The sequence below is a fragment of the Heterodontus francisci genome, chromosome 11 (genome assembly GCF_036365525.1).
Source record: "Heterodontus francisci isolate sHetFra1 chromosome 11, sHetFra1.hap1, whole genome shotgun sequence".
NCBI classification, from domain to species: Eukaryota; Metazoa; Chordata; class Chondrichthyes; order Heterodontiformes; family Heterodontidae; genus Heterodontus; species Heterodontus francisci.
In genome coordinates, this window is record NC_090381.1 from 14,486,838 (window position 1) to 14,512,873 (window position 26,036).

Sequence of the window (26,036 nt, forward strand, 5' to 3'; positions counted from 1 at the left end):
AGGTTACTGCAAAATACTGTTAGCAGCCTTGGTATGGTGCCTTTTTGGCCTGCATTAAAGTAGGAGAGTATGGGGTCTAATTTTTCCAAAATTTCAGGGTCGGCTAATCGGACAGTAGGGGATTCCATTTGGGAAGCCTCCCGGCCCTCTTCTAACCTGTCTTCACTGTCCTTTTTGACCCCTTTCTCCCTAACTGTCTGACAGACCTTGCTTGTCTGTCCCCTTTTGTTTTTGGCAGGGGTCCTATGCAATCCACTAGCCCTCTGCTGAAGGGTTCCCCAAAAGCTGGTATGGTAATTAGGGGTGCAGGTTTTATTGCAAGTTGGCGCTTCCCCACAACCTGGCACACGTGGCAGGTTTTGCAGAACCACCACATCTTTGTGGAGTTTTGGCCAGTTAAAATGCTGTCATATGCAGGCTTTGGTATTTTTGTACACTGTGTCCAGCCATTGGAGGTTCGTGGGCTATTCTTAGTATTTCTTTATGGTACCTTGGTGGCACCCCTATCTGGTGAACCACTGTCCACTCTACATCCGGACGTCTGTGAGGGGGTCTCCACTTTCTCATCAGCACCTCATTCTTTAAATAGTAGCACTCAGTGGCTCCCTCTGCTTCAGTTCTGGTTTGGGCAGTCTGTGCTAACTTCTTTCATACTGGGTCAGCTTGCTGAGCCTCAACTAGGGAAGATCTGTCTAACCCATCCTTTGGGTACTCTTAAATTCCCAAAGAAGGTTTCCAATAACCAGGCAGTGGGGTCATCAGTCTGCAGTGCCAGTTCAGCCTCCTCTGAGGGAGCTTGCTTGGCCATGGACTGAGTCACCATACAGACAGGGGAAATGCTTGGCACCTTCTCTTGCAATTGTTCTGTCTCCCTGACCTCTTTCGGGGTCTTTAAAACTACTGGGGAAGCTACCACCTTTGCCCCCGCCAGATCATTACCCAGGAGCAGGTCGACCTCGTCCACAGACAAACTAGGGACAATCCCCACTGTTGCGGGTTGTAAAACTAGGTCACACTCCAGGTGCACCAGGTATAAAGATATGGGCATATACTGCTGTCTGATACCATTCACTAACACTGTAGCATTCACTGCACTGTCTGGGGGACAGGTCATGCTTTTTCCCAGCAGAAGGGATTGGGTGGTCCCTGTATCCCTGAGTATAACTATGGGCATGCTTGCCCTACTCGAGGGGTATGGGGTCACTTTTCCTTGGGACAGAAAGTCCTGGTAACTTGCAGGGATTTTAAGTTTTCCCATACACACAGCGGTAGGTTTACTGGGCCCTACTGCTGCAGTTGAGGCCACAGCCTGATCTGTGCTTTCCATCAGGGCCCTGTCTCCTGCACTGGATTGGTGTGCCCTGTTTAATCCTAGAGGTTTTCCCCGTAATTTCCAACAGTCAGCTTGAAGGTGACCTGCTTTGTTACAGTAGAAACACACAGGTCTTCGGGTCTCATTCCTGCTCTCAGTACCATCTTTTCTGGCTTGAGGATGGCTCCCCATGTGTCCAGCTTTCCTTTCTTGCCCAGGGCTGCTCGGGTTCCTATCACCCTCCCGCCGTTTATCCTTTTTGGGTTTGTGGGGGTGACTAGGGAAGGACTTGTGTACAAGGGTAAATTCATTAGCCAGTCCTCCGGCCTACCTGGCTCTTTGAACCTTTTGTTCCTCTGCGTGGTTTTTAATAGAAAAGGGGAAGTGAGTTTTTCAACTCGTCAAGAAGAATCACCTCTCTGACATTTTCAAATGTGGGCTGTACCTGAAGTGCCCTTATCCAGTGGTCAAAAGCAAGCTGCTTAACTCTTTCGAACTCGAGATCAGTTTGGTCAGGCTGCTTGCAGAGGGTTCAGAATTTCTGGTGGTATGCCTCCAGTACGAGCTCACATGCGCCCAGGATAGCATTTTTCGTCATCTCATAGTCTGATGAACTCTCATCAGACGACAGTGAATAAACCTCATGGGCGTTTCCTGTTTGCTTGCTCTGTAACAACAGCGTCCAGCTCTCGGCCGGCCATCTCAGCTGTCTTGCAAGCTTTTCAAAAGTGATTGAAATAAATGTTTCCACATTCCCCTCATTGAACTTCAGAATCAACTGGAAAAACTTTAAGAGCTCAGCACACGGCCCTGAGCTAGTGGTAGCTCCCTCACGAGCCATGCCTTCACTGGCTGTACTGGGTCTCCGTCCAGTTAATTCTGCCTTAGTACCCTTTCCTTCTCCTCCTTCTGGAAAGCTCTTTTTTTTCCCTTTTCTCCCTTTATTGACACTCTTACTGCTCTTTCCTTCTCGGGAATTCTAACTCCAGACTTCTCGGGAATTCTAACTCCAGACTTCTCGGGAATTCTAACTCCAGTCTTCTCAGGAATTCTAGCTCCAGTCTTCTCTGTTCTAATTGTATTTTAGTTAACATTGCCCTGTCTGTTTCTGACTCTAACCCTGTCTGAGTCTTCAGATTCAAGTGAAAGATGATTGGCCACACGTCTTAGGATTTCAGATTTCTTAGCTTTTGCACGGAGAGTAATCCCTAACTGCCCAGCTCTATTCCTCAACTCTTCAATGGATAGGGCCTTTAACCTGTCCCAAGTTACTTCGCTCTGGCTTAGGAAGGTACTGGCCTTGGATGTGGACATGTTAGTATTCTAACAGCAAAAACCATGAGAAAACCTGTTTGAACTTTTTCTTTAATTTTTACTTGGGATCAATTTGGCTTCCCACTTCCATTTTCTTGCTTTTTCCCATTAAAAGTCTAATGTAAGTCTCTAACTGAAGAAATTAATAATTCTCAGATGGCATATAGGGTTTGCTTGACATTGGGTTTAGTGATTGATCCATGGATTTGAAAGTGAGCCTTGGGAACTCAGTTACTAAAGCTAGGTTTTAACTGTGACAGGAGGTCCCTGCTCTGTGCGGAGGTAACTGAATGCTGCTGGGCCAGCACTGTCAGCTGCTATAATTGACCTCGGCGTCTTTGAACTAGAGAGATAGAACAATGACGAGCTCCTGGCTCATGCTATTACAAGTGAGTCTGGGGAATTAATAATGGATAATAAGGAGATGGCAGATGAATTGAACAGATATTTTGCATTGGTCTTCACTATTAAGGATACAAGTAACATCCCAGTATTAGCTGTGTCAGGAAATGGAAGGGAGGGAGGAACTCAAGAAAATTACAATCACCAGGGAAGTGGTACTGAACAAATTGTTGGAGCTATGGGCTGACAAGTCCCCGGGTCCTGATGGACTTCATCCTTCATCAAAAAGGGAGGGAGACAGAAAGCAGGAAACTACAGGCCAGTTAGATTAACATCTGTTTTAGGGAAAATGTTAGAAGCTATTATTAAAGATATTATAGCAGGGCATTTAGAAAAATTCAAGGTAATCAGGCAGAGTCAACATAACTTTGTGAAAGGGAAATCATGTTTAACCAATTTATTGGAGTTCTTAGAGGGAGTTACATGTGCTATGGATAAAGGGGAACCGGTGGATATATTGTACTTCGATTTCCAGAAGGCATTTGAAAAGGTGCCACATCAAAGGTTATTGCAGAAAATAAAAGCTCATGGTGTAGGGGGTAACATATTGGCATGGATAGATGTTTGGTTAGCTAACAGGAAACAGAGTATGCATAAAAGGGTCATTTTTTGGTTGGCAAGATGTAACGAGTGGTGTGCCACAGAGATCTGTGCTGAGGCCTCAACTTTTTACAATTTATATAAATGACTTGGATGAAGAGATCGAAGATATGGTTGCTAAATTTGCTGATGACACAAAGATAGGTTGGAAAGTAACTTGTGGAGAGGACATAAGGAGGCTACAAACGGATATCGATAGGTTAAGTGAGTGGGCAAAGACATGGCAAATGGTGTATAATGTGAGAAAGTGTGAAATTGTCCACTTTGGCAGGAAGAATAAAAAAGAACCATATTATCTAAATGGTGAGAGATTGCAGAGCTTTGAGATTCAGAGCGATCTGGGTGTCCTAGTGCATGAATCGCAAAAGGTTAGTATGCAGGTACAGCACGTAATTAGCTAATAGAATGTTATCATTTATCGCGAGGGGAATCGAATACAAAAGTAGGGAGGTTATGCTTCAGCTATACAGGGCATTGGTGAGACCACATCTGGAGTACTATGTACAGTCCTGGTCTACTTATTTAAAGAAGGATGTAAATGCATTGGAGGCAGTAGAGAAGGTTTACGAGACTAATACCTGGAATGGGTGGGCTGTCTTATGAGGAAAGATTGGACAGGCTAGGCTTGTGTCCGCTGGAATTTAGAAGAGTAAGAGGCGACTTGATTGAAACATATAAGATCCTGAGGGGTCTTGACAGGGTGGATGCGGAAAGGATGTTTCCCCTTGTGGGAGAATCTCAAACTCGGAGTCACTGTTTAAAAATAAGGTGTCACCCATTTATGATAGAGATGAGGAGAAATCTTTTCTCTGAGGGTCGTGAATCTTTGGAATTCTCTTCCTCAAAAGGCAGTGGAAGCAGAGTCTTTGAATATTTTTAAGGCAGTGGTAGATAGATTCTTGATAAGCAAGGGGGTGGAAAGTTATCAGGGGTAGGTGAAAATGTGGAGTAATCAGTTCAGCCATGAACCTATTGAATGGCGGAGCAGGCTCGAGGGGTTGAGTGCCCTACTCCTGCTGCTAATTCGTATATTCATATGCTGTTGTGTGCATGCTGGATGTTGATATCATTGTGCCTAGCAGTTATACCCTCTGTGGTGGAATAGTCTCTGACACGAGCTTGAAACTTGAAGAAAGATATTGGTAAGCTGCAGGAATGAGCTCCAGAGGGAAAGAGGGATAAAGGAAAAAATTAACAAACTGTCCATTCATTCCAATGACAGCAGGATCGTTCGATAACGGACCTTCGTGATGACTATTTTTCTTCTCTGAGGCAACTGGAGCAAGAAAACCAGCAGCTCCAGCAAGAACTGGCTGATGTGAGAAGCAAACTGGAGATGTCAGCCAAGGTGTCTCAGGACAGATATGAGATGCTTCTGCTGCAGATACAGAAGAAACTGACTGATATCAGAGAAACGGAGAATAGGTATGGCGCCTTTGTCAGGCAAGATATGTAGTAAAATTTCAACTGGATGCACTGCCTTAATCCCTAACTTTTACATCATTGAGATTACTATAGATCTAAAGACTTTATTTAGAGATGAATACTTAATATCTTAATAGCCACAGCATGCAAGTTAAATATTGGGCACGTAGGACTGTGTTGCAACTTAGTGATGTCATAACGCATTTGATGTATACAGTCTTGGTTAAGGTCGACATGCAGATGTAATGCCAAGTGTGTCTATATCTATACAGTTAAAAATCCAGCAGCTAAATGCACCGCTGCACCTTCCAAGACTCCATAGTTGTAGGGCACAACAACTGTGATTGACTGACTAAATGTGAACAAATCCAAAGTAGCTTGAGGACGGGTTGCATTAACTTGTCTTGTGTTCCTTTGAGTATAGAAGATTGAGGAGTGATTTAATTGCGATGTTTAAAATGATAAAGGCATTCAATAGTTCAGAGACTGAGAAACTATTTCCTCTGATGGGGGAATCCAGAATGAGGGGAAGTAATGTATGAGCTAGGTCATTCAGAAACAAAATCAGAAATAAGTTTTCACACAAAAGGTACTGGAAATCTGGAGCACTCTTCCCCAAAATGCTGTGGATCCTGAGGGGCAGATGAAACTTTCAAGGCTGAGATCAATCATGTTAGAAATGCCTGCAGAAATTTTGAGCAATAGGAAATAAATGAGGGAAGAGACAGTATGAAGCTAAAAGTAAAGGCTTACACAAAAGTGGCTGAAGAGGGAGGGCTTTAGTTTCCTGGATCACTGGGTCTGTTTCTGGCGAAGGTGGGAACTGTATAAGTCGGACGGGTTGCACCGGAACGGGACCAACATCCTTGCAGGGAGGTTTGCTAGTGCTAGTTGGGAAGGGTTTAAACTAATTTGGCAGGGGGATGGGAAACAGAGTGGAGGTACAGTAGAGGGTGATGCACAGCCAAATATAGAAGAGAAACTGAGTCAGTTTGGAAAGCAGAACAAATATAGAGCTGTTTAGGCACAAGCAAACAATGCAAAGCTGGATTGCATCTATTTTAACGCAAGGAGATGAATTGAGGGCATTGATTAACACTTGGGAATATGATATTATTGCCGTCACAGAAACATAGTTGAGGGAAGGGCAGGGCTGGCAGCTTAATATTCCAGGGTATAGAATCTTCAGGTGTGACTGGGGCGGGGGGGCGGCGTGTAAAGACCTGCTCAGGTCTGCAAAAAAAAAACCCCGACCTGAGCCCAACAACACCACATCTGACCCGAGCCTGACCCGGCCCGAGTCCTTCCATTTGTTCCTGAGCCTGATCTGACCTGACCATCAGTTAACCTACCTTCAGTTTTTCACTTTGTTGCTGATCTGCGCAAGTATAAATTAACTGTAACTAAACTACCTTTCTAGTCCAAAAATTAAATTAACATTGGAGCCACTTACCTGTGATGGAGCGTGTCCGACCCGGCCCCACCCGAGCCCGAATGCTGGACCTGGAAGTGCAACCCAACCCAAATCCAACACATGTCGTCGGGTTCAGGTCGGGTAGCGGGCCTTTAGTGGGGTGTAAAAGAGGAGGTAGCATTGCACTATTGATCAAGGAGTCAATTACTGCAGTAAGGAGGGATGAAGCCATATGGGTGGAACTTAAAAACAAAAAGGGGGCAACACTTTGCTGGAAGTGTACTACAGGCCTCCAAACAGGGAGAGATAGAGGAGCAGATATATAGGTGTAGATATCAGAGAGGTGTAAAAATAATAGTAGGGGATTTCAACTTCCCCAATATTAACTGGGATAGTCTTAGTGCAAAACGTTTAAAGAGCGTGGAATTGCATCCAGGAGAGCTTTTTGAGCCAGCACATAGAAAGTCAGACAAGAGAAGGGGCAGTACTGGACCTAATCTTAGGGAATGAAGCCGGACAAGTGGTAGAAGTGTCATTGGGGGAGCATTTCGGTATAATGACCATAACTCTAAGATTGAAGGTAGTTATGGAAAAGGACAAAGATGGACCGGAAATAAAGGTCTGAATTGGGGGAATTCTGATTTCAATATGGCCAAAGTGGACTGGGAGCAGCTACTTGTAGGAAAGTCCACATCAGACCAGTGCGAGTTATTCAAAAAGGAAATAGTGAGAGTTTAGAGCAAACATATTCCTGTAAAGTTAAAGAGTCGGACCAATAAATCCAGGGAACCCTGGATGTCAAGGGATCTAGAGGACTAAATAAGGAAAAAATAGGAGGCTTATGGCAGATTCAGAGGGCAGAAACAGCAGAAGCCCTAGAGGAGTATAGAAAGTGTAGGAGGGTACTTAAAAAAAGTAATTAGGAGAGCGAAGAGGGGGCATGAAAAAACACTGGTGAGCAAGATAAAGGAAAATCCCAAGGCATTGTGTAAGTATAATAAGGGCAAGAGGATAACCAGGGAAAGAGTAGGGCCTATTAAGGACCAAAGTGGCAATCTGTGTGTGGAGCCGGAGGGCGTAGGCGAGGTTTTGAATGATTGCTTTTCATCTGTGTTCACTATGGAGAATGCCGATGTCGGTGCAGAGATCAGGGAGGGGGATTGTTATATGCTTGAACAAATTAGCATTGAAAGGGAGGAGGGATTAGCTGTTTTAGCGGGCTTAAAAGTGGATACATCCATGGGCCCAGATGAGATGAATCCCAAGCTGCTATGTGAGGCAAGGGAGGAGATTGCAGGGGCTCTGACACAAATTTTCAAATCCTCTCTGGCCACAGGAGAAGTGTCAGAGGACTGGAGGACAACGAATCTGGTACCATTATTCAAGAAGGGTAGCAGGGATAAACCAGGTAATTACAGGCCAGTGAGTCTAACATCAGTGGTTGTGAAACTATTGGAAAAAATTCTGAGGTAAAGGATTAATCTCCACTAGGAGCGGCAGGGATTAATCGAGGATAGTCAGCATGGCTTTGTCAGGGGGAGATCATGTCTAATAAACTTGATTTGAATTTTTCGAGGTGACTAGGTGTGTAGATGGGGGTAAAGCATTTGATGTAGTTTACATGTACTTCAGTCAGGCTTTTGAGAAGGTCCCACATGGGAGATTGTTCAACAGGGTAAGAGCCCATGGGATCCAGGGCAATTTGGCAAATTGGATCCAAAATTGGCTTAATGACAGGAGGCAGAGGGTGATGGTTGAGGGTTGTTTTTGCAATTGGAAGCCTGTGACCAGTGGTGTACCGTAGTAATCGGTGCTGGGACCCTTGCTGTTTGTAGTGTACATTAATGATTTAGACGTGCATATAGGAGGTATGATCAGTAAGTTCGCAGATGACATGAAAATTGGTGGTGTTGTAAATAGTGAGGAGGAAAGCCTTAGATTAAGGACAATATAGATGGGCTGGTAAGATGGGCAGAGCAGTGACAAATGGAATTTAATCCGGAGAAATGTGAGGTGATGCATTTTGGGAGGACTAACAAGGCAAGGAAATATACAATGGATGGTAGGACCCTAGGAAGTACAAAGGGTCAGGGACCTTGGTGTACTTGTCCATAGATCAATGAAGGCAGCAGCACAGGTAGATAAGGTGGTTAGGAAGGCATATCGGATACTTGCCTTTATTAGCTGAGGCATAGAAAATAAGAGCAGGGAGGTTATGATAGAGCTGTATAAAATGCTAGTTAGGCCACAGCTGGAGTACTGTGTACAGTTCTGTGCACCACACTATAGGAAGGATGTGATTGCACTGGAGAGGGTGCAGAGGAGATTCACCAGGATGTCGCCTGGGCTGGAGCATTTCAGCTATGAAGAGAGACTGGATAGGCTAGGGTTGTTTTCCTTAGAGCAGAGAAGGCTGAGGGGGGACATGATTGAGGTATACAAAATTATGAGGGGCATTGATAGGTTAGACAAGAAGAAACCTTTTCCCTTCGCGGAGGTGTCAGTGACCAGGGGGCATAGATTTAAGGTAAGGGTCAGGAGGTTTAGAGGGGATTTGAGGAAATATATTTTCACCCAGAGGTTGGTTGGAATCTGGAACACACTGCCTGAAGGGGTGGTAGAGGCAGGAACCCTCACAGCATTTAAGAAGTATTTACATGAGCCCTTGAAACGCCATAGCATACAAAGCTACGGGCCAAGTGCTGGAAAACAGAATTAGAATAGATAGGCTTGATGGCCGGCATGGACACGGTGGGCCGAAGGGCCTGTTTCTGTGTTGTATAACTCTATGACTCTAAATGCAAGGGAAAGTGGAAATCCATTGGACTGGAAGAGCTCTAAGAAGCAACAGAGATAGAAAGGAAGTACTGAGCAACAAGGGATTTTTTTTAATTCCAAGGGCTGTTAAAGCTTACAGCAAACATTTTATCATATAATGGGAGTAGTAAAGAGGAATATGAATATTAAATGCTCAAAATAATCAGCATGTCAGGCAGCATCTGTTGAAAGTGAAACAGTTAGCATTTCAGGTCAATGACCTTTCATCAGAAATGGTGCAGATTCCTCTCCACAGCTGCTGCCTGACCTGAGTATTTCCAGCATTTTCTGTTTTTATTTCAGATTTCCAGCATCTGCAGTACTCTACTTTTAGAATATTCAAGGGGAGTATGGCTCATTAAAAACAGATGCAGGTGAGATTATAACAGACAATAAGGGATGAGAGACTCATTAAATGAGTACTTTTTATCCATTTTCACAGTGAGAGTATGGACAAAATACCAGGGGTACAAGGAAACAAATAAAAATCATGGGGAGAAACTTGGTGGATTTAGTTTAAGTTATGGGGAATGGGACTATTAAATAGTTCTGTCACAGGCATGATGGGTCGAATGGCCTCCTGTGCGCTACCATCCTAGAATTCTAAACAAAATAGCAATGGAGAAAATAATGGGACTTAAGCTAGACAATTCTGCAGGACCTGATGGTAATTAAGAGAAATAGTGAGGAAATTGGAGATGCATTAGCCATTTTTCAGAACTCAATCGGGCCATCAAGCCCATGCCGGCTCTGCAGAGCAATCCGGTCAGTCTCATTCCCCCGCTCGATCCCCGTACCCTGTAAGTTTATTTCCCTCAAGCGCCCATCCAATTTCCTTTTGAAATCACTGATCGTCTCAGCTTCCGCCACCCTTGTTGGCCGCAGGTTCCAGGTCATTACCTCTCACTGCATAAAAAAAAGTTCTTCCTCACACCCACCTGCATCTCTTGCCCAAAACCTTAAATCTGTGTCCCCTAGTCCTTATGCCATCAGCTAATGAGGGCAGCTTTTCTTTGTCTACCTTATCAAAACCTGTCATCATCTTGGACACCTCTATAAAATTACCCCTCAATCTCCTTTATTCAAGGAGAACATCTCCCGCTTCTCCAACCTAACCTTGTAGCTAAAATCGCTCATCCCTGGAACCATTCTGGTAAATCTTCTCTGCACTGTCTCAAGGACTCTCTTAACCTTCCTAAAGTGTGGTGACCAGAACTGGATGCAATGCTCTGGTTGGGGCCTAACCAGAGTTTTATAAAGGTTCAGCATAACTTACTTGCTTTTGCACTCAATATTGCTATTTATGAAGCCCAAGATTCCATATGCTTTGCTAACTGGTCTTTCAATATGCCCTGCCTTCTACAAAGATCGATGTATATGAACCCCCAGGTCCCTCTGTCCCTGTACACTCTTTAGAACTGTGCCATTAAGTCTATATTGCCTCTCCCTATCCGTTCTGTCAAAATGCCTTACCTCACACTTCTCTGTATTAAATTCCATCTGCCACTTTTCTACCCACTCTGCTAGCCTATCTATGTCCTCTTGCAGTCAATTGGTATCATACAGTCTGCCACACCTCCAAGTTTGGTAGTTTGGTATCATCGGCAAATTTTTAAATTTTATTCAAATATGCAAGTGTGTGTATATATGTATATATATATATATATATATAGTAGTGGTCCTAGCACTGACCCTTGAGGAACACGCTATCTACCATTGTCCAGTCTGAAAAAAAGCCATTTACCACGACTTGCTGTTTTCTGTCCTTATCCATACTGACACTCACCTTCTTATTACATGAGTCTCAATTTTGTTAGTTTAGTTTAGTTTAGAGATGCAGCACTGAAACAGGCCCTTCGGCCCACCGAGTCTGTGCCGACCATCAACCACCCATTTATACTAATCCTACACTAATCCCATATTCCTATCACATCCCCACCTGTCCCTATATTTCCCTACCACCTCCTATACTAGGGGCAATTTATAATGGCCAATTTACCTACCAACCTGCAAGTCTTTTGGCTTGTGGGAGGAAACCGGAGCACCCGGAGGAAACCCACGCAGACACAGGGAGAACTTGCAAACTCCACACAGGCAGTGCCCAGAATTGAACCCGGGTCGCTGGAGCTGTGAGGCGGCGGTGCTAACCACTGCGCCACTGTGCCGCAGTTAACCAGCCTTTTATGTGGTACTTTGTTAAACATCCTCTTATAGATAACATCCATTGCATTCCCTTCATCAGCCTTCTCCGTTAATCATCAAAAATGTAATTAAATTAGTCAAGCACAATCTGCCTTTTACAAATTCATGTTAGCTCTCCTTAATTAAGTCAATCCTCTCCAAGTGCCTGTTGATTTTTTTTCCCCTGATTATTTTTTCTGAAACCTTACCACCACTGATGTTAAACTGACAAGCCTGTAGTTACTAGGAATGTCTTTACACTCTTTTCTGAATAAGGGTGTCACATTTGCCACTCTCCAATCCTCTGGCACCTCCCCTGTATCCAGGGAAGATTGGAAGATTATGGCAAGCCCTTCTGCTATCTCTATCACACTTCCTTTAGCAACCTAGAATACAAGCCATCCGGACCAGGTGACTTATCTACTCGAAGCATTACCAGCATTTCCAGTACATCCTGCCTATCAATTTTCACCTCATCCATTACCTCTGTCATCTGTGCCTCTGCCAGCATTTTCTCAGAATCCTCTTCTTTTGTAAACACCGATACGAAATACATTAAGTATTCTAGCCTTGCCCGACATCTCTAAGCATATATCACCCTCTTTGTGCCTATTAGGACCCACCCAGCCTCTTACTACCCGCTTCCTATTTACATGTCAGAGAGTCATAGAGTTATGCAGCACAGAAATAGACCCTTTGGCCCATCGTGTCCGTGTCAGCCATCAAGCACCTATCTAATCTAATCCCATTTTCCAGCACTTGGCCCATAGCCCTGTATGCGCTGACGTTTCAGTTGCTCATCTAAATGCTACTTAAATGTTGTGATCTGTGGAAGATTTTTGGGTTCCCTTTTATGTTAACTGCCATTCTATTGTCATATTCTATCTTTGCCAATATAATTTTTCTCTTCAGTTCCCCTCTCAACTTATTGTATTTGTCCTGGTTTTCGTTTGCAGAATTCACTTGGCAGGCATCATACACTTTTTTTTTGTTTCATCATATTCTCTATCTCCCTTGTCATCCAAGGAACCTCGCTTTGGTTCCCATACTTTGAATCCTTGTTGGTATGTATTGCATTTTTATAGCACCTTACATAACCTCAGGGTGCCCCAAAGTGCTTTTCAACCAATGAAGAACAGTAGTCACTATTGTGATTTAGGACCTGTCAGTTTAATACTGTACGCATAAATTGAGTGTGACTATCTAGTTCAATTTTTTTCAGTTGGTCACTAGCATGGTGGACAGGGGATGTTGTCAGGATGGACTTCAGGAAGGCATTTGATGAGGTTCAGCACAAGAGATTATCAAAAATGCAAGTGTGTGGAATTAGAGGTAACCTTGTGACATGGAATAGTAATTGGAGGTAGGGGATAGAGAGCAGTGGTAATGGGACAAGTGGTATTCCCCAGGGATCTGTACTGGCGCCTTAGCTTTTCACCATATGTATCAGTGATTTGGTGAAAGGTATAGAGATCGGTATATCTAAGTTTGCAGATAACACCAAGTTGGGAGACGTAATAAGTTGCCTTGGAAGCAGGAAGTTACAAGGGGACATAAGGAGACCAAGTGTGTGGGCAAAACTGACAGATGGAGTTCAATGCAGAAAAGTATGAGATCAACGACTTTGGATCTGAGAAAGATGAATTAGAATAGTTTCTTAATTAATAGGAGCTGTGAAGGAGCAAAGGGGTTTAGATGTCCATGAGCATAAAAAGTACAAAGTGTAATTAGAAGGACTCATGGAATGTTGATCTTTATCTCAAGGGGGCTGGAATACATAAGGATAGAAGTGATGCTTCAAGTATACTGAGTCTAGGTCAGACAGTGCATTTCTGGGCACCAAATCTCAGGGAAGGATATATTGGCCTTGGAGGGGGTGTAACACAGATTCATCAGAATGATACCAGGGTTCAGAAGATTAAATTATGAGAACAAGCTGCACAGACTTGGTTTGTATTTCCGTGAGTTTAGAAGGTTGAGGGATGATCTAATCAAGATGTTTAAAGTGATAAAGGGATTCAACAGGGTAGGGAAATTTATTTCCTCGGGGGAAGATTCCAGAACAAGAGGGCATAACCTTCAAATTAGAACCAGGCCATTTAGGAATGAAATCAGGAAGCACTTTTTCACACGAGGGAGATCTGGATCTGACTTCCCAAAACGCTGTCGATGTTGGAACAATTGAAATTTCCAGAACTGAGATCAATAGAACTTTGTTCAATAAGAGTTCAAAGACTATGGAGCTAAGGTGAGTAAATGTAGTTGAGGTATATAGATCTGCCATGATCTAATTGAATGATAGAACGGGTTTGAGGGATTGAATAGCTTCTCCCAGTTCTTATTTACGTGGGGGCTGAAGAGGAATGTCGGCAATTTATTGCTGACTGTGAATGTCATGGACCGCGCTGGTCGGTGAGCCTAGTCTGGACTGTGGTTTGTGAACAGCTGGGTAGTGCTGCAACAACTTCAAGGCTACAAGGCAACTGTCAGGAGTAAGGGGGAGATGTGTATCTTGTGCATCATGGAAATAACTGAGAAAAAAGGAGGAATGAATTTACATCTTAAGCAGTGCTGCAAATCCAATTGAGTAAAAAATATTGTGAAAAGCAGGGCTGAGGATGTTTTGAGAGGGAAGGAGAACCTATGTTAATTCCAACTTAAGCAAGTTTTGAAAATGTTAGGTTCAAGCAGAAATTGCCAGAATGACAAGATTATACTTTATTTTATACTCCTCCTTCCACAAGCCCCATGAATTCTTCTCTCTCTCAGCATCTTTATAACACTGCATTTTATTATGCCTATTTCTCCAACACTATCAATTGCTTGTCAGGGCTTCAAATCAGCTGTTATACTAAATGCTGCATGTGCTGGTGTATGCTGAGCAAGTAATTTGAGAGTGTGTTAAAATGCAGTAGCACATCTTCCCTGATGTTATATGGTATAAAGGAACTGATCACTGTGGTATTATACCAGACAGCGCAGTAAGTTCCAGGTTTGACTTCCAGTCTATGTTTCATTAGTAGAACTCAGCTCGAACAGCACCTTCTTTTGTTGGGATGTATGTAATGCTGGCATGGCCACATTTATGACCCATCTCTAATTGCTCTGAGAAAATGACAGTGAGCTACAGCCTGCTAGGCCATTTTGGTTGGCATTAAGAGCAGTACAGGAGTCACGCGAAGGCTGGAGCAGGTAGGGGTGCAGGCACCCTTCCCTGAAAGCCACTAATTAATGAGATTGGCTTCTACATTGAACCAGCAACTTCCCTAGTCATTGGGATGTTATAATTGGTCTCTGGACTCATGGGCTAGGGAGGGGAAAGTTTCACCCAGTCTAGTCATTCCAAAAGCTACCCAATAACCATGTTAGAAAGGATGTTTTTGATCATCTGATGATGCCCTCCACAGTTCAAAAGCCTGCACACAGGTATTTAGTTTCTGTTCACACTTTAAGAATGAACACTAGGATGAGATAATGGCAGATTGCCAGCATCTTTGGAAGGAAAAGTAGGCATCTTCAGGAGAGGAGGGAATTGCAATCCCTGCCACAAGCCACTAGTGCATCTCAGGACTGTAATGTTCTTGGCTGCATTTGCTGCGCACTGTACCATGTATGTGGTGATTTTAATTCCAGACTTTCAATACAATGTCCTTTTCTCCAATCTCCCTGAGTTCTAAAGCTCTACAATATGCTACACAAAACTTAATGACCCACCTTCAATGTTGAATATTATCATCCAAAAGAGAAAGCTTCCTTTGCTGAACTGGATGTTGCATCATGATTAAGAAACTTGTTGCTTAGACATGAGTTCATTCCACCTTGAGAGTTTATCATTGGGTCTATCTCATTGGGTGGAGCCCAGCAACATTGAGTTATGCCACTGATTCTGTAACTTGGAGTTAGCAAAGATTTTCATTGTACTGGTGACATCAAAGCAAATCTGCAAGCATTTACTTCTGAAATTATGTTTTTTTTAAATGCCCCATTTAGAATTGAGAAGTTCAAGAGCTCTGTGTTGTAGCTGGTGATGGTGAAAGACACTGTTTGAGATTTCCAATAGTGATTGCATGGCATTCAAATATTTCTTAAAAGAATTTTTATTCATTCTCAGGCTGTAGATGTCACTGGCAAGGCCAGTGTTTATTGCCCATCCCAAGTTACCCTGAGAAGGTAGTGGTGGACTCCCTTTTTGAACTGCTACAGTTCATATGGTGAAGCTGCTCCTATGCTGTTAGGTAGGGTGTTCTACTGAGTGGTCCATCCTGTTTTATTCTTGTTATTCTTCATACTAATTTTGACACAGCTGAGTGGTTTGCTAGACCACTTAAGTGTTGATCACTTTGCAGTGTAACTGGAGTAACACATAGACCAGGTTGGATAAAGACAGCAGATTTCCTTCCCTAAAAGTGGATTTTGGTCACAATTCCCTTAAAATGTATTCACTAGAACTAGTAATTAATTCATGCAGCACCCACTGGAGAACTGATGTTTTACAGCTTCCAGAGTTTGTTTTAATTTCATTACTTAGAAGAAGAGTTGTGTAACGGCACAGTAGCGCAGTGGTTAGCACCGCAGCCTCACAGCTCCAGCAGCCCGGGTTCAATTCTGGGTACTGCCTGTGTGGAGTTTGCGAGTTCTCCCTGTGCCTGCGTGGGTTTCCTCCGGGTGCTCCGGTTTCCTCCCACATGCCAAAGACTTGCAGGTTGATAGGTAAATTGGCCATTATAAATTGTCCCTAGTATAGGTAGGTGGTAGGGAAATATAGTGACAGGTGGGGATGTGGTAGGAATATGGGATTAGTGTAGGATTAGTATAAATGGGTGGTTGATGGTCGGCACAGACTTGGTGGGCCGAAGGGCCTGTTTCAGTGCTGTATCTCAAACTAAACAAACTAACTAATCTGAAAACTTTTCTGAATATTTATAGGCGAGTGGAGGAGCTCCAGCTTGAACATAAGAAGGAACTCAGAGAGCTTCAGAACAGACTCGGAGAAATGGCTGTGCACTCCGAAGGAGACAAGCAGACATTGCAAAGTCAGCATCCACTATCAGAGTCTGACTTCCACAGTTTAACAGAGGGCAGAGTTACTGAGAGGGACTTTTCCAATGCTGCTCAAAGTGATTCATCTGATGCTTCATCCTCTGAATCCCTGCGTGGGATCTCTTCCTACATCATCTTGTCTGTAGATGAGAATGAAGCAGATTTTTCTGACAATGTGTCAGTACAGTCTGTCCCCTCGCTCCACAATGAGCAATTTCTGCCTTTGGTAAGTGGGTTTATTGTACTTTTATTGAATATGAAACTCTCGTATTCTGCTCAACAGTGAATTTCCACCTTATTGCAAAATGTATAAATATTGTAAATGTGAGGGGTTTTGATGAGTAAATAAGGAGAAACTGTTTCTACTGGCAGGAGGCTCTGGTGATGTTATAAAGGTTGAAATAGGCGGGCTTATCGATGGTGGTCGGAAGTTCATCTCAGGGTCAAATATGGCACCAAAGTTACGAACAGTCTGGCTCAGAAACAGACAGTTGCCAGGTAGAAGGATGGAGTCAGTGGCTAGGGGACAGAGTTTGTAGTGGGGTTCAAAGACAATGCCTTCCCAATATTTAGTTGCAGGAAATTTCTGTTCATCCAGTGCTGGATATCGGACAGACAGATGCCCCCTCCACTGTCTATAAGTTGAGAGGGGTAGTGGTGAGGTAGAGCTGAGTGTCATCAGCGTACATGTGAAAATTGATGATGTTTTTGGATGATATCACCAAGTGGCAGCATGTTACTGAGAAATAAGAGGGGACACTAGAGGAAACTGCAGGAGCAGGAAGAGAAGCCATTGCGTGTGTTTCTCTGGCTATGGTTAGATGGATCAGAATGGAACCAGACAAGTACAGGTAGAGAGGCATTGATGTAAGGTGGTATGGGTCAGCTGTGTCAGGCTGCACATAGGTCAAGAAGGATGAGGAGGTGTAGTTTACCTTTGTCACAGTCACATTGGGTGTCATTTGTGACTTTGGTAAGAACCTTTTGGGACTGTAGTTGGTGCGGAAACCTGATTGGAGGGATTCAGCCATTGAGTTCAGGGAAAGATAGAGATGTTCGAGGGTTTTGGAGAGGAATGTGAGGTTGGAGATGAGGCTGTGATTTGCAAGGATTGTTTTTTTGAGGAGAGTGGTGATGATAGTACATCTGGGGAGAGGGATACATTACCTAAAGACAAGATAGAGAACAGTTGTTAATATCAGCTAACATGGGGACTGGGAAGGGAAGTTGGGTGGTCAGCAGTTTAGTGGGAATAGGATCAAGGAAGCAGGAGGTGGATCTAATGGACAAGATGATGTTGGAGAGGGCATAGGAGAGAAACGAGAGAATGATGTGAATTCAGGGTTAGGACAGGGGCTATTTAAGGGATGTTTGGTTCGGTGGACTAGGGGAAAGGAGGGATGTGACAGAAGGCAGCTGGTCGATTGTTCTCAATCTTGACAAAGAAATCCGTGAACCCCACGCACTTGAGTTTGGAGGTGAAGGTGGAGGAGACAGGTGATGGTGGTTTAGGAAGATGGTTTGCAATAGAGAAAAGAAGCTGGGGTTATCTTTGCATTCCAGGAGAATCCTGCAATAGTGAGCAGTTTTAATAGATGAGAGTAGGATTCAATAGTGCTTTATGTGGTCTAGCTAGATCTAGCAGTGAATGCTAAACTAGTTGATTGGCATATCCATTTAAGTCTGCATCCATTGGACTTAAGGGAGTGAAGATAAGGGTTGTACCGAGGTGAATGGCCAGCGTGAGAAGAGTAATGATTTTAATAGGGACTAGGGGTCAAAGGCAGAGGTGAAGGTGTGGTTGAGAAGATCAGTAGCTGCAGAAATATCCTGGTGAATGAAGATAGTTGTGAATTTGAAAGTGCAGTTGTAAGCGAATTGGGAGAGAGTTTTCTTTCCAGGAGTTGACAGAAAGAAGTAGGTTTGGGAGAGGGAAGGGGATTGTGGGTGGAGAGTGACCAGAGATGGCCTTATCTGTGATTGATACGATGGAAGCAGTGAGGCCACTTGAGAAGACTACAGATTGTAGTTTTTCTGTTGGTAAAATCCACTCTATTTATCAGAAGGTGAATTTACACTACACCTTTATTTTTTGATCCATTCTTGGGATGTTGATGTTACTGGAAAGGCCAGCACTTATTGCCCTTCGAAGGTGGTAGTGGGTTGCTGCCTTGAACATGGTTTGGGACAACTGAGTGACTTGCTCGGGCACTTCAGGGTCAACCAATTTGGTGGGTCTGGAGTCTCACGTGAGCCAGACTGGGTAAGGTCAGCAGATTTCCTTCCCTAAAGGGTATTAGTGAACTTGTTGGATTTTTACAACAATCAACAGCTTCGTGGTCACTTTTACTGATACCAGCTTTTTATTTCCTGAATTACTTTTAAAGTTGAATTCAAATTTTCAAATGGTAAGGTTTGAACTTACGTTCTCTGGATTATTAGTTCAGGCCTCTCTCTGGGTTACTATTCCCGTGACATGAGCATCGTTGCAAAGAAGTTTTGCATGAACACAATAATGTAAATGCAAACTCAGTGTCAGAACTGACTCTGGAGGAGGCAATTTTGCACCACTTCTGTTTGAAGTGTAAACCCAGTGCATGCGAGGTGTGAAAGGTTGCCCAGGAAGTTTCTTGAATCTAGTAACCCAGAGAGAGGCTTGAAATCCAATCTGCTGCCATTTGTCGTAAACCAATGTAAGTACATTGGAAAAGAAACTAAATTATAATTTAGTTTCTGTAACTTTCAAAGTTCGCATAATTATTGGAGGCTGTGAAAAATATGATCATGTTTGGCCAACTATTCTGCAGTTGATTGCAAATCCAATCAATTTCCAAAGTGTTTGGAACATGCATTTTTATTAAAAGTAATGAGAAGTTGGACATCAGAAATAAAAGCAGAAGAGGATTAACTTCAGTGGGATTAGAAGGGATCCAGCCAGGGTAAAATGGAAACAGAGACTGACAGGAAAAGCTGTAATGGAACAATGAGTTATCTTTAAGGTAGAGATGCTTCAGGTACAAGCTAGATACATTCCAACAAGAGGGAAAGGGAGGGGAAAAAGGCCAGGACTCCTTGGATGACTAGGGAGATCAAGAATATGATCAAATAAAAAAGAGGTGTGATGCATGTCAGATGAATTCTTCAAGCGAGAGCCGGGCCAAATGCACTATGTTGAGAGGAGAAGTAAAGTGGAAAATAAGACTGGCAAAGAGAGAATGTGAGAATAGAATGGCAGTTAACATTGAAGAGAACCCAAAAATCTTCTACCGGCATGTAAATAGTAAGTGGGTAATAAGAGGTGGATGGGGGCCTGTTAGGGACAAATAAGATGATATATGCTTAGAGACACAGGGCAAGGCTGGAACACTTGATGAGTACTTTTGTACCGGTGTTTACTAAGGAAGAGGATGCTGACAAAATATTACTAGAGGCGGAAATGGTAGAGATAATAGATAGGCTGAAAATTGAAAGGCAGGATGTACTGGAAAGGCTGGCTGTGCTTCGAGTGGATAAGTCGCCTAGTCCGGATGGCTTGCATTCCAGATTGCTTAAAGAAGTGGGGGTGGTCATAGCAGAAGAGCTTGAAATAATCTTCCCTAGATATGGGGGGAGGTGCCAGAGGATTGGCAAATGTGACACCCTTATTCAAGAAAGGGTGTAAGGGCTCTCCTAGTAACTACAGGCCAGTTAGTTTAACTTCAATGGTGGGTAAGGTTTAGAAACAATTAATGAAAAAAGAAAAGCAACAGGCACTTGGAGGATTTGGTTAATGAAGGAGAGCCAGCACGGATTTGTAAAAGGCAGATCGTTTTTTTTTTTGATGAAATAACAGAAAAGGTTTATGAAGGGAATGCAATAGATATTGTCTATATACATTTTAAGAAAGAGTTGGACAAAGTATCACATAAAAGACTGATTAACAAAATTGAGGCTGATGGAATAGGAGGGTCAGTGTCAGCTTAGATTTTAAAAAATTGGCTTAAAGACAGAAAGTAGCAAGTTGTGGTTAATGGTTGTTTTTCACACAGGAGGATGGTAGACAGTGGTGCTCCCCAAGGATCTCTCCCTCTCTCTCGCTCCCTGTCGCGCTCTCGCTCCCTGTCGCGCTCTCGCTCCCTGTCGCGCTCTCTGCCTCCCTCTCTCGGTCTCTCCCTCCCACTCTCGGTCTCTCCCTCCCACTCTCGGTCTCTCCCTCCCACTCTCGTCTCTCCCTCCCACTCTCGGTCTCTCTGCCTCTCCCTCCCGCTCTCTGCCTCTCCCTCCCGCTCTCTGCCTCTCCATCCCGCTCTCTGTCTCTCCCTCCCGCTCTCTGTCTCTCCCTCCCGCTCTCTCTCGGTCTCTGTCTCTCTTCCCTCTCCCCCCCTCTCTCTCCCCCCCCCCCCTCTCCTCCCCCCCCTCTCCTCCCCCCCCTCTCTCTCCTCCCTCTCTCTCCCCCCCTCTCTCTCCCCCCCTCTCTCTCCCCCCCCTCTCTCCCCCCCTCATCTCTCCCCCCCCTCATCTCTCCCCCCCCTCATCTCTCCCCCCCTCATCTCTCCCCCCCTCATCTCTCCCCCCCTCATCTCTCCCCCCCCTCATCTCTCCCCCCCTCATCTCTCCCCCCCCTCATCTCTCCCCCCCTCATCTCTCCCCCCCTCATCTCTCCCCCCCTCATCTCTCCCCCCTCATCTCTCCCCCCCCTCATCTCTCCCCCCTCATCTCTCCCCCCCTCATCTCTCCCCCCCCTCTCTCTCCCCCCCTCTCTCTCCCCCCCTCATCTCTCCCCCCCTCATCTCTCCCCCCCTCATCTCTCCTCCCCTCATCTCTCCCCCCTCCTCTCTCTCTCTCCCCTCTCTCTCCCCCGCCTCTCTCTCCCCCCCCCCTCTTTCTTTTTTTTTTATTCATTCATGGGATGTGGTCGTCGCCAGCCAGTCCAGCATTTATTGCCCATCCCTAATTGCCCTTGAGAAGGTGGTGGTGAGCCTCCTTCTTGAACCGCTGCAGTCCATTTGGGGTAGGTATACCCACAGTGCTGTTAGGAAGGGAGTTCCAGGATTTTGACCCAACAACAGTGAAGGAACAGCGATATAGTTCCAAGTCAGATGGTGTGTGACTTGGAGGGGAACTTGCAAGTGGTGGTGTTCCCATGTATTTGCTGCCCTTGTCCTTCTAGTTGGTAGAGGTCGCGGGTTTGGAAGGTACTGTCTGAGGAGCCTTGGTGCATTGCTGCAATGCATCTTGTAGATGGTACGCACTGCTGCCACTGTGCGTTGTGGTGGAGGGAGTGAATGTTTGTAGATCGGGTGCCAATCAAGCGGGCTGCTTTGTCCTGGATGTGTCGAGCTTCTTGAGTGTTGTTGGAGCTGCACCCATCCAGGCAAGTGGGAGAGTATTCCATTACACTCCTGACTTGTGACTTGTAGATGGTGGACAGGATTTGGGGAGTAAGGAGGTGAGTTACTCGCCTCAGGATTCCTAGCCTCCTACCTGCTCCTGTCGCCACGGTATTTATATGGCTACTCCAGTTCAGGTTCTGGTCAATGGTAAACCTTAGGATGTCGATAGTGGGGGATTCAGCGATGGTAATGCTGTTGAATGTCAAGGGGAGATGGTTAGATTCTCTCTTGTTGGAGATGGTCATTGCCTGGCACTTGTGTGGCATGAATGTTACTTGCCACCTATCAGCCCAAGCCTGGATATTGTCCAGGTCTTGCTGCATTTCTACACGGATTGCTTCAGTATCTGAGGAGTCTCGAATGGTGCTGAACATTGTGCAATTATCAGCGAACATCCCCACTTCTGACCTTATGATTGAAGGAAGGTCATTGATGAAGCAGCTGAAGATGGTTGGGCCCAGGACACTACCCTGAGGAACTCCTGCAGTGATGGCCTGGAGCTCAGATGATTGACTTCCAACAACCACAACCATCTTCCTTTGCGCTAGGTATGACTCCAGCCAGCGGAGGGTTTCCCCTGATTCCCATTGACCTCAGTTTTGCGAGGGCTACTTGATGCCATACTCGATCAAATGCTGCGTTGATGTCAAGGGCAGTCACTCTCACCTCACCTCTGAGTTCAGCTCTTTTGTCCATGTTTGAACCAAGGCTGTAATGAGGTCAGGAGCTGAGTGGCCCTGGCGGAACCCAAACTGAGCGTCACTGAGCAGGTTGTTGCTAAGCAAGTGCCGCTTGATGGCACTGTTGATGGCACCTTCCATCACTTTACTGATGATTGAGAGTCGGCTGATGGGGCGGTATTTGGCCGGGTTGGACTTGTCCTGCTTTTTGTGTACAGGACATACCTGGGCAATTTTCACATTGCAGGGTAGATGCCAGTATTGTAGCTGTACTGGAACAGCTTGGCTGGGGTCGCGGCAAGTTCTGGAGCACAGGTCTTCAGTACTATTGCCGGAATATTGTCAGGGTCCATAGCTTTTGCAGTATCCAGTGCCTTCAGTCGTTTCTTGAGTGAATTGAATTGGCTGAAGTCTGGCATCTGTGATGCTGGGGACTTCAGGAGGAGGCCGAGATGGATCACCAACTCAGCACTTCTGGCTGAAGATTGTTGAAAATGCTTCAGCCTTATCTTCGCACTGATGTTGTGGGCTCCCCCATCATTGAGGATGGGGATATTTGTGGAGCCACCTCCTCCAGTTAGTGGTTTAATTGTCCACCACCATTCACGGCTGGATGTGGCAGGACTGCAGAGCTTCGATCTGATCCATTGGTTATGGGATCGCTTAGCTCTGTCTATCGCATGCTGCTTACGCGGTTTGGCACGCAGACAGTCCTGTGTTGTAGCTTCACCAGGTTGACATCTCATTTTGAGGTATGCCTGGTGCTGCTCCTGGCATGCCCTCCTGCACACTTCATTGAACCAGGCTGAGTCTCCAGTCTCCTGGCTTGATGGTAATGGTAGAGTGGAGGTTATGCCGGGCCATGAGGTTACAGATTGTGGTTGAGTACAATTCTGCTGCTGCTGATGGCCCACAGCACCTCATGGATGCCCAGTTTTGCATTGCTAGATCTATTCGAAATCTATCCCATTTAGCACGGTGATTGCGTCACACAACACGACGGACGGTATCCTCAATTGAAGGCGGGACTTCGTCTCCACAAGGACTGTGCAGTGGAGTATGGACAGAAGCATCTGCAGCAGGCAGATTGGTGAGGACGAGGTCAAGTATGTTTTTCCCTCGTGTTGGTTCCCCCACCACCTGCCGCAGACCCAGTCTAGCAGCTGTGTCCTTTAGGACACGGCCAGCTCGGACAGTAGTGGTGCTACCGAGCCACTCTTGATGATGGACATTGAAGTCCCCCACCCAGAGTACATTTTGGCCCTTTGCCACCCTCAGTGCTTCCTCCAAGTGCTGTTCAACATGGTGGAGTACTGAGTCATCAGCTGAGGGAGGGCGGTAGGTGGTAATCAGTAGGAGGTTACCTTGATGTTTGACCTGATGCCATGAGACTTCATGGGGTCCGGAGTCGATGTAGAGGACTCCCAGGGCAACTCCCTCCCTACTGTATACCACTGTCCCACCACCTCTGGTGTGTCTGTCTTGCCGGTGGGACAGGACACACCCGGGGATGGTGATGGCAGTGTCTGGGACTTTGTCTTTAAGGTATGATTCTGTGAGTATGACTATGTCAGGCTGTTGCTTGGCTAGTCTGTGGGACAGCTCTCCCAACTTTGGCACAAGCCCCTAGATGTTAGTAAGGTCGACAGGGCTGGGTTTGCTTTTGTCGTTTCCGGTGCCTAGGTCGATGCCGGGTGGTCCGTCCGGTTTCATTCCTTTTTATTGACTTCAGGTTAGGTACCCCTCTCTCTCCCCCTCTTTCCCCCCCTCTCTTTCCCCCCCTCTCTTTCCCCCCCTCTCTTTCCCACCCTCTCTTTCCCACCCTCTCTTTCCCACCCTCTCTTTCCCCCCCTCTCTTTCCCCCCCTCTCTTCCCCCCCCTCTCTTCCCCCCCTCTCTTCCCCCCCCTCTCTTCCCCCCCTCTCTTCCCCCCCTCTCTTCCCCCCCTCTCTTCCCCCCCTCTCTTTCCCCCCCTCTCTTTCCCCCCCTCTCTTTCCCCCCCTCTCTTTCCCCCCCTCTCTTTCCCCCCCCTCTCTTTCCCCCCCCTCTCTTTCCCCCCCCTCTCTTTCCCCCCCTCTCTTTCCCCCCCTCTCTTTCCCCCCCTCTCTTCCCCCCCTCTCTTCCCCCCCTCTCTTCCCCCCCTCTCTTCCCCCCCCTCTCTTCCCCCCTCTCTTCCCCCCCTCTCTTTCCCCCCCTCTCTTTCCCCCCTCTCTTTCCCCCCCTCTCTTTCCCCCCCTCTCTTTCCCCCCCCACTCTTTCCCCCCCTCTCTTTCCCCCCCCTCTCTTCCCCCCCCTCTCTTCCCCCCCCCTCTCTTCCCCCCCCCTCTCTTCCCCCCCCTCTTCCCCCCCCTCTCTTTCCCCCCCTCTCTTTCCCCCCCTCTCTTTCCCCCCCTCTCTTTCCCCCCCTCTCTTTCCCCCCCTCTCTTTCCCCCCCTCTCTTTCCCCCCCACTCTTTCCCCCCCACTCTTTCCCCCCCTCTCTTTCCCCCCCTCTCTTCTTTCCCCCCCTCTCTTTCCCCCCCTCTCTTTCCCCCCCTCTCTTTCCCCCCCTCTCTTTCCCCCCCACTCTTTCCCCCCCTCTCTTCCCCCCCCTCTCTTCCCCCCCCTCTCTTCCCCCCCCTCTCTTTCCCCCCCTCTCTTTCCCCCCCTCTCTTCCCCCTCTCTCTTCCCCCCTCCCCCTCCCCCTCCCCCTCTCCCTCCCCCTCCCCCTCCCCCTCCCCCTCTCCCTCTCCCTCCCCCTCTCCCTCTCCCTCTCTCTGCCCCTCTCCCCCCCCCTCTCTCTCCCCCCCACTTCTCTCCAGAGATATACTTTTACAGTCAGAATGGTCTCGCATCTTGCCTGTGTTGGGAGACATAGATCTCCCTCTCTATGCTGACCCACAAAGGCCCATGATGCGGCTACTTCTCACTTTCCTTGTTTCAGAAGAACCCATTCAATTCAAAATGTCTCCTGATGGCTTCTGGATGGGTATATTTGACACCTCTTGGAATGTATTTTATTCTTACCATACAGTAAGACAGTTTGAATATACAGGACCAGCTATTCTGACTTTCGTTGGCCATTTTTTTCCAGCATCCTTCCTACTTTTTAAAGGAAAAGTCAGTTTTTGTAACTCTTCAGTTTGGTTCTTGTATTTTCAATCACTGCACTTCATGTGAGCGTAACAGAAACAATCAATAATTTCAGAAGGATAGGCACTGAGGGAAATAAACTTGCAGGCTTACAGCGATAGAGCAGGGTAGTTGGACTGACTGGATATTTTTACATGGGCTTGATGGGCTGAATGATTTCCCTCTGTGTCATTATGACTCTAAAATGCTGGAAATACAGGACGGGGCAGTCAGCATGTGTGAATAGGAAAGATAGGTTAATGTTTTGAGGCAACTTAAAACTAGAACATAGCATACATAACAGACAATCGCAATAAAACAGAAAATACCAGAAATACTTAGCAGGTCTGCCAGCAACTATGGAGAGAGA

The 26,036-nt window shown here is 45.8% G+C and overlaps 1 protein-coding gene across 7 annotated transcripts in view; it reads left to right on the top strand.

The window, feature by feature from the left end:
* The window catches only part of cep63 (centrosomal protein 63), a 151,445-nt gene that overhangs the window by 120,697 nt on the left and 4,712 nt on the right, over positions 1-26,036 (top strand). For 5 of the 7 annotated variants that reach the window (XM_068041341.1, XM_068041346.1, XM_068041345.1 and 2 more), the window contains 2 exons: positions 4,851-5,053; positions 16,392-16,731. In XM_068041341.1, the coding sequence (XP_067897442.1) occupies positions 4,851-5,053; positions 16,392-16,731 (543 nt within the window). The remainder of the gene's footprint in view (positions 1-4,850; positions 5,054-16,391; positions 16,732-26,036) is intronic. The other 2 variants (XM_068041344.1, XM_068041347.1) reach the window with 1 other exon arrangement.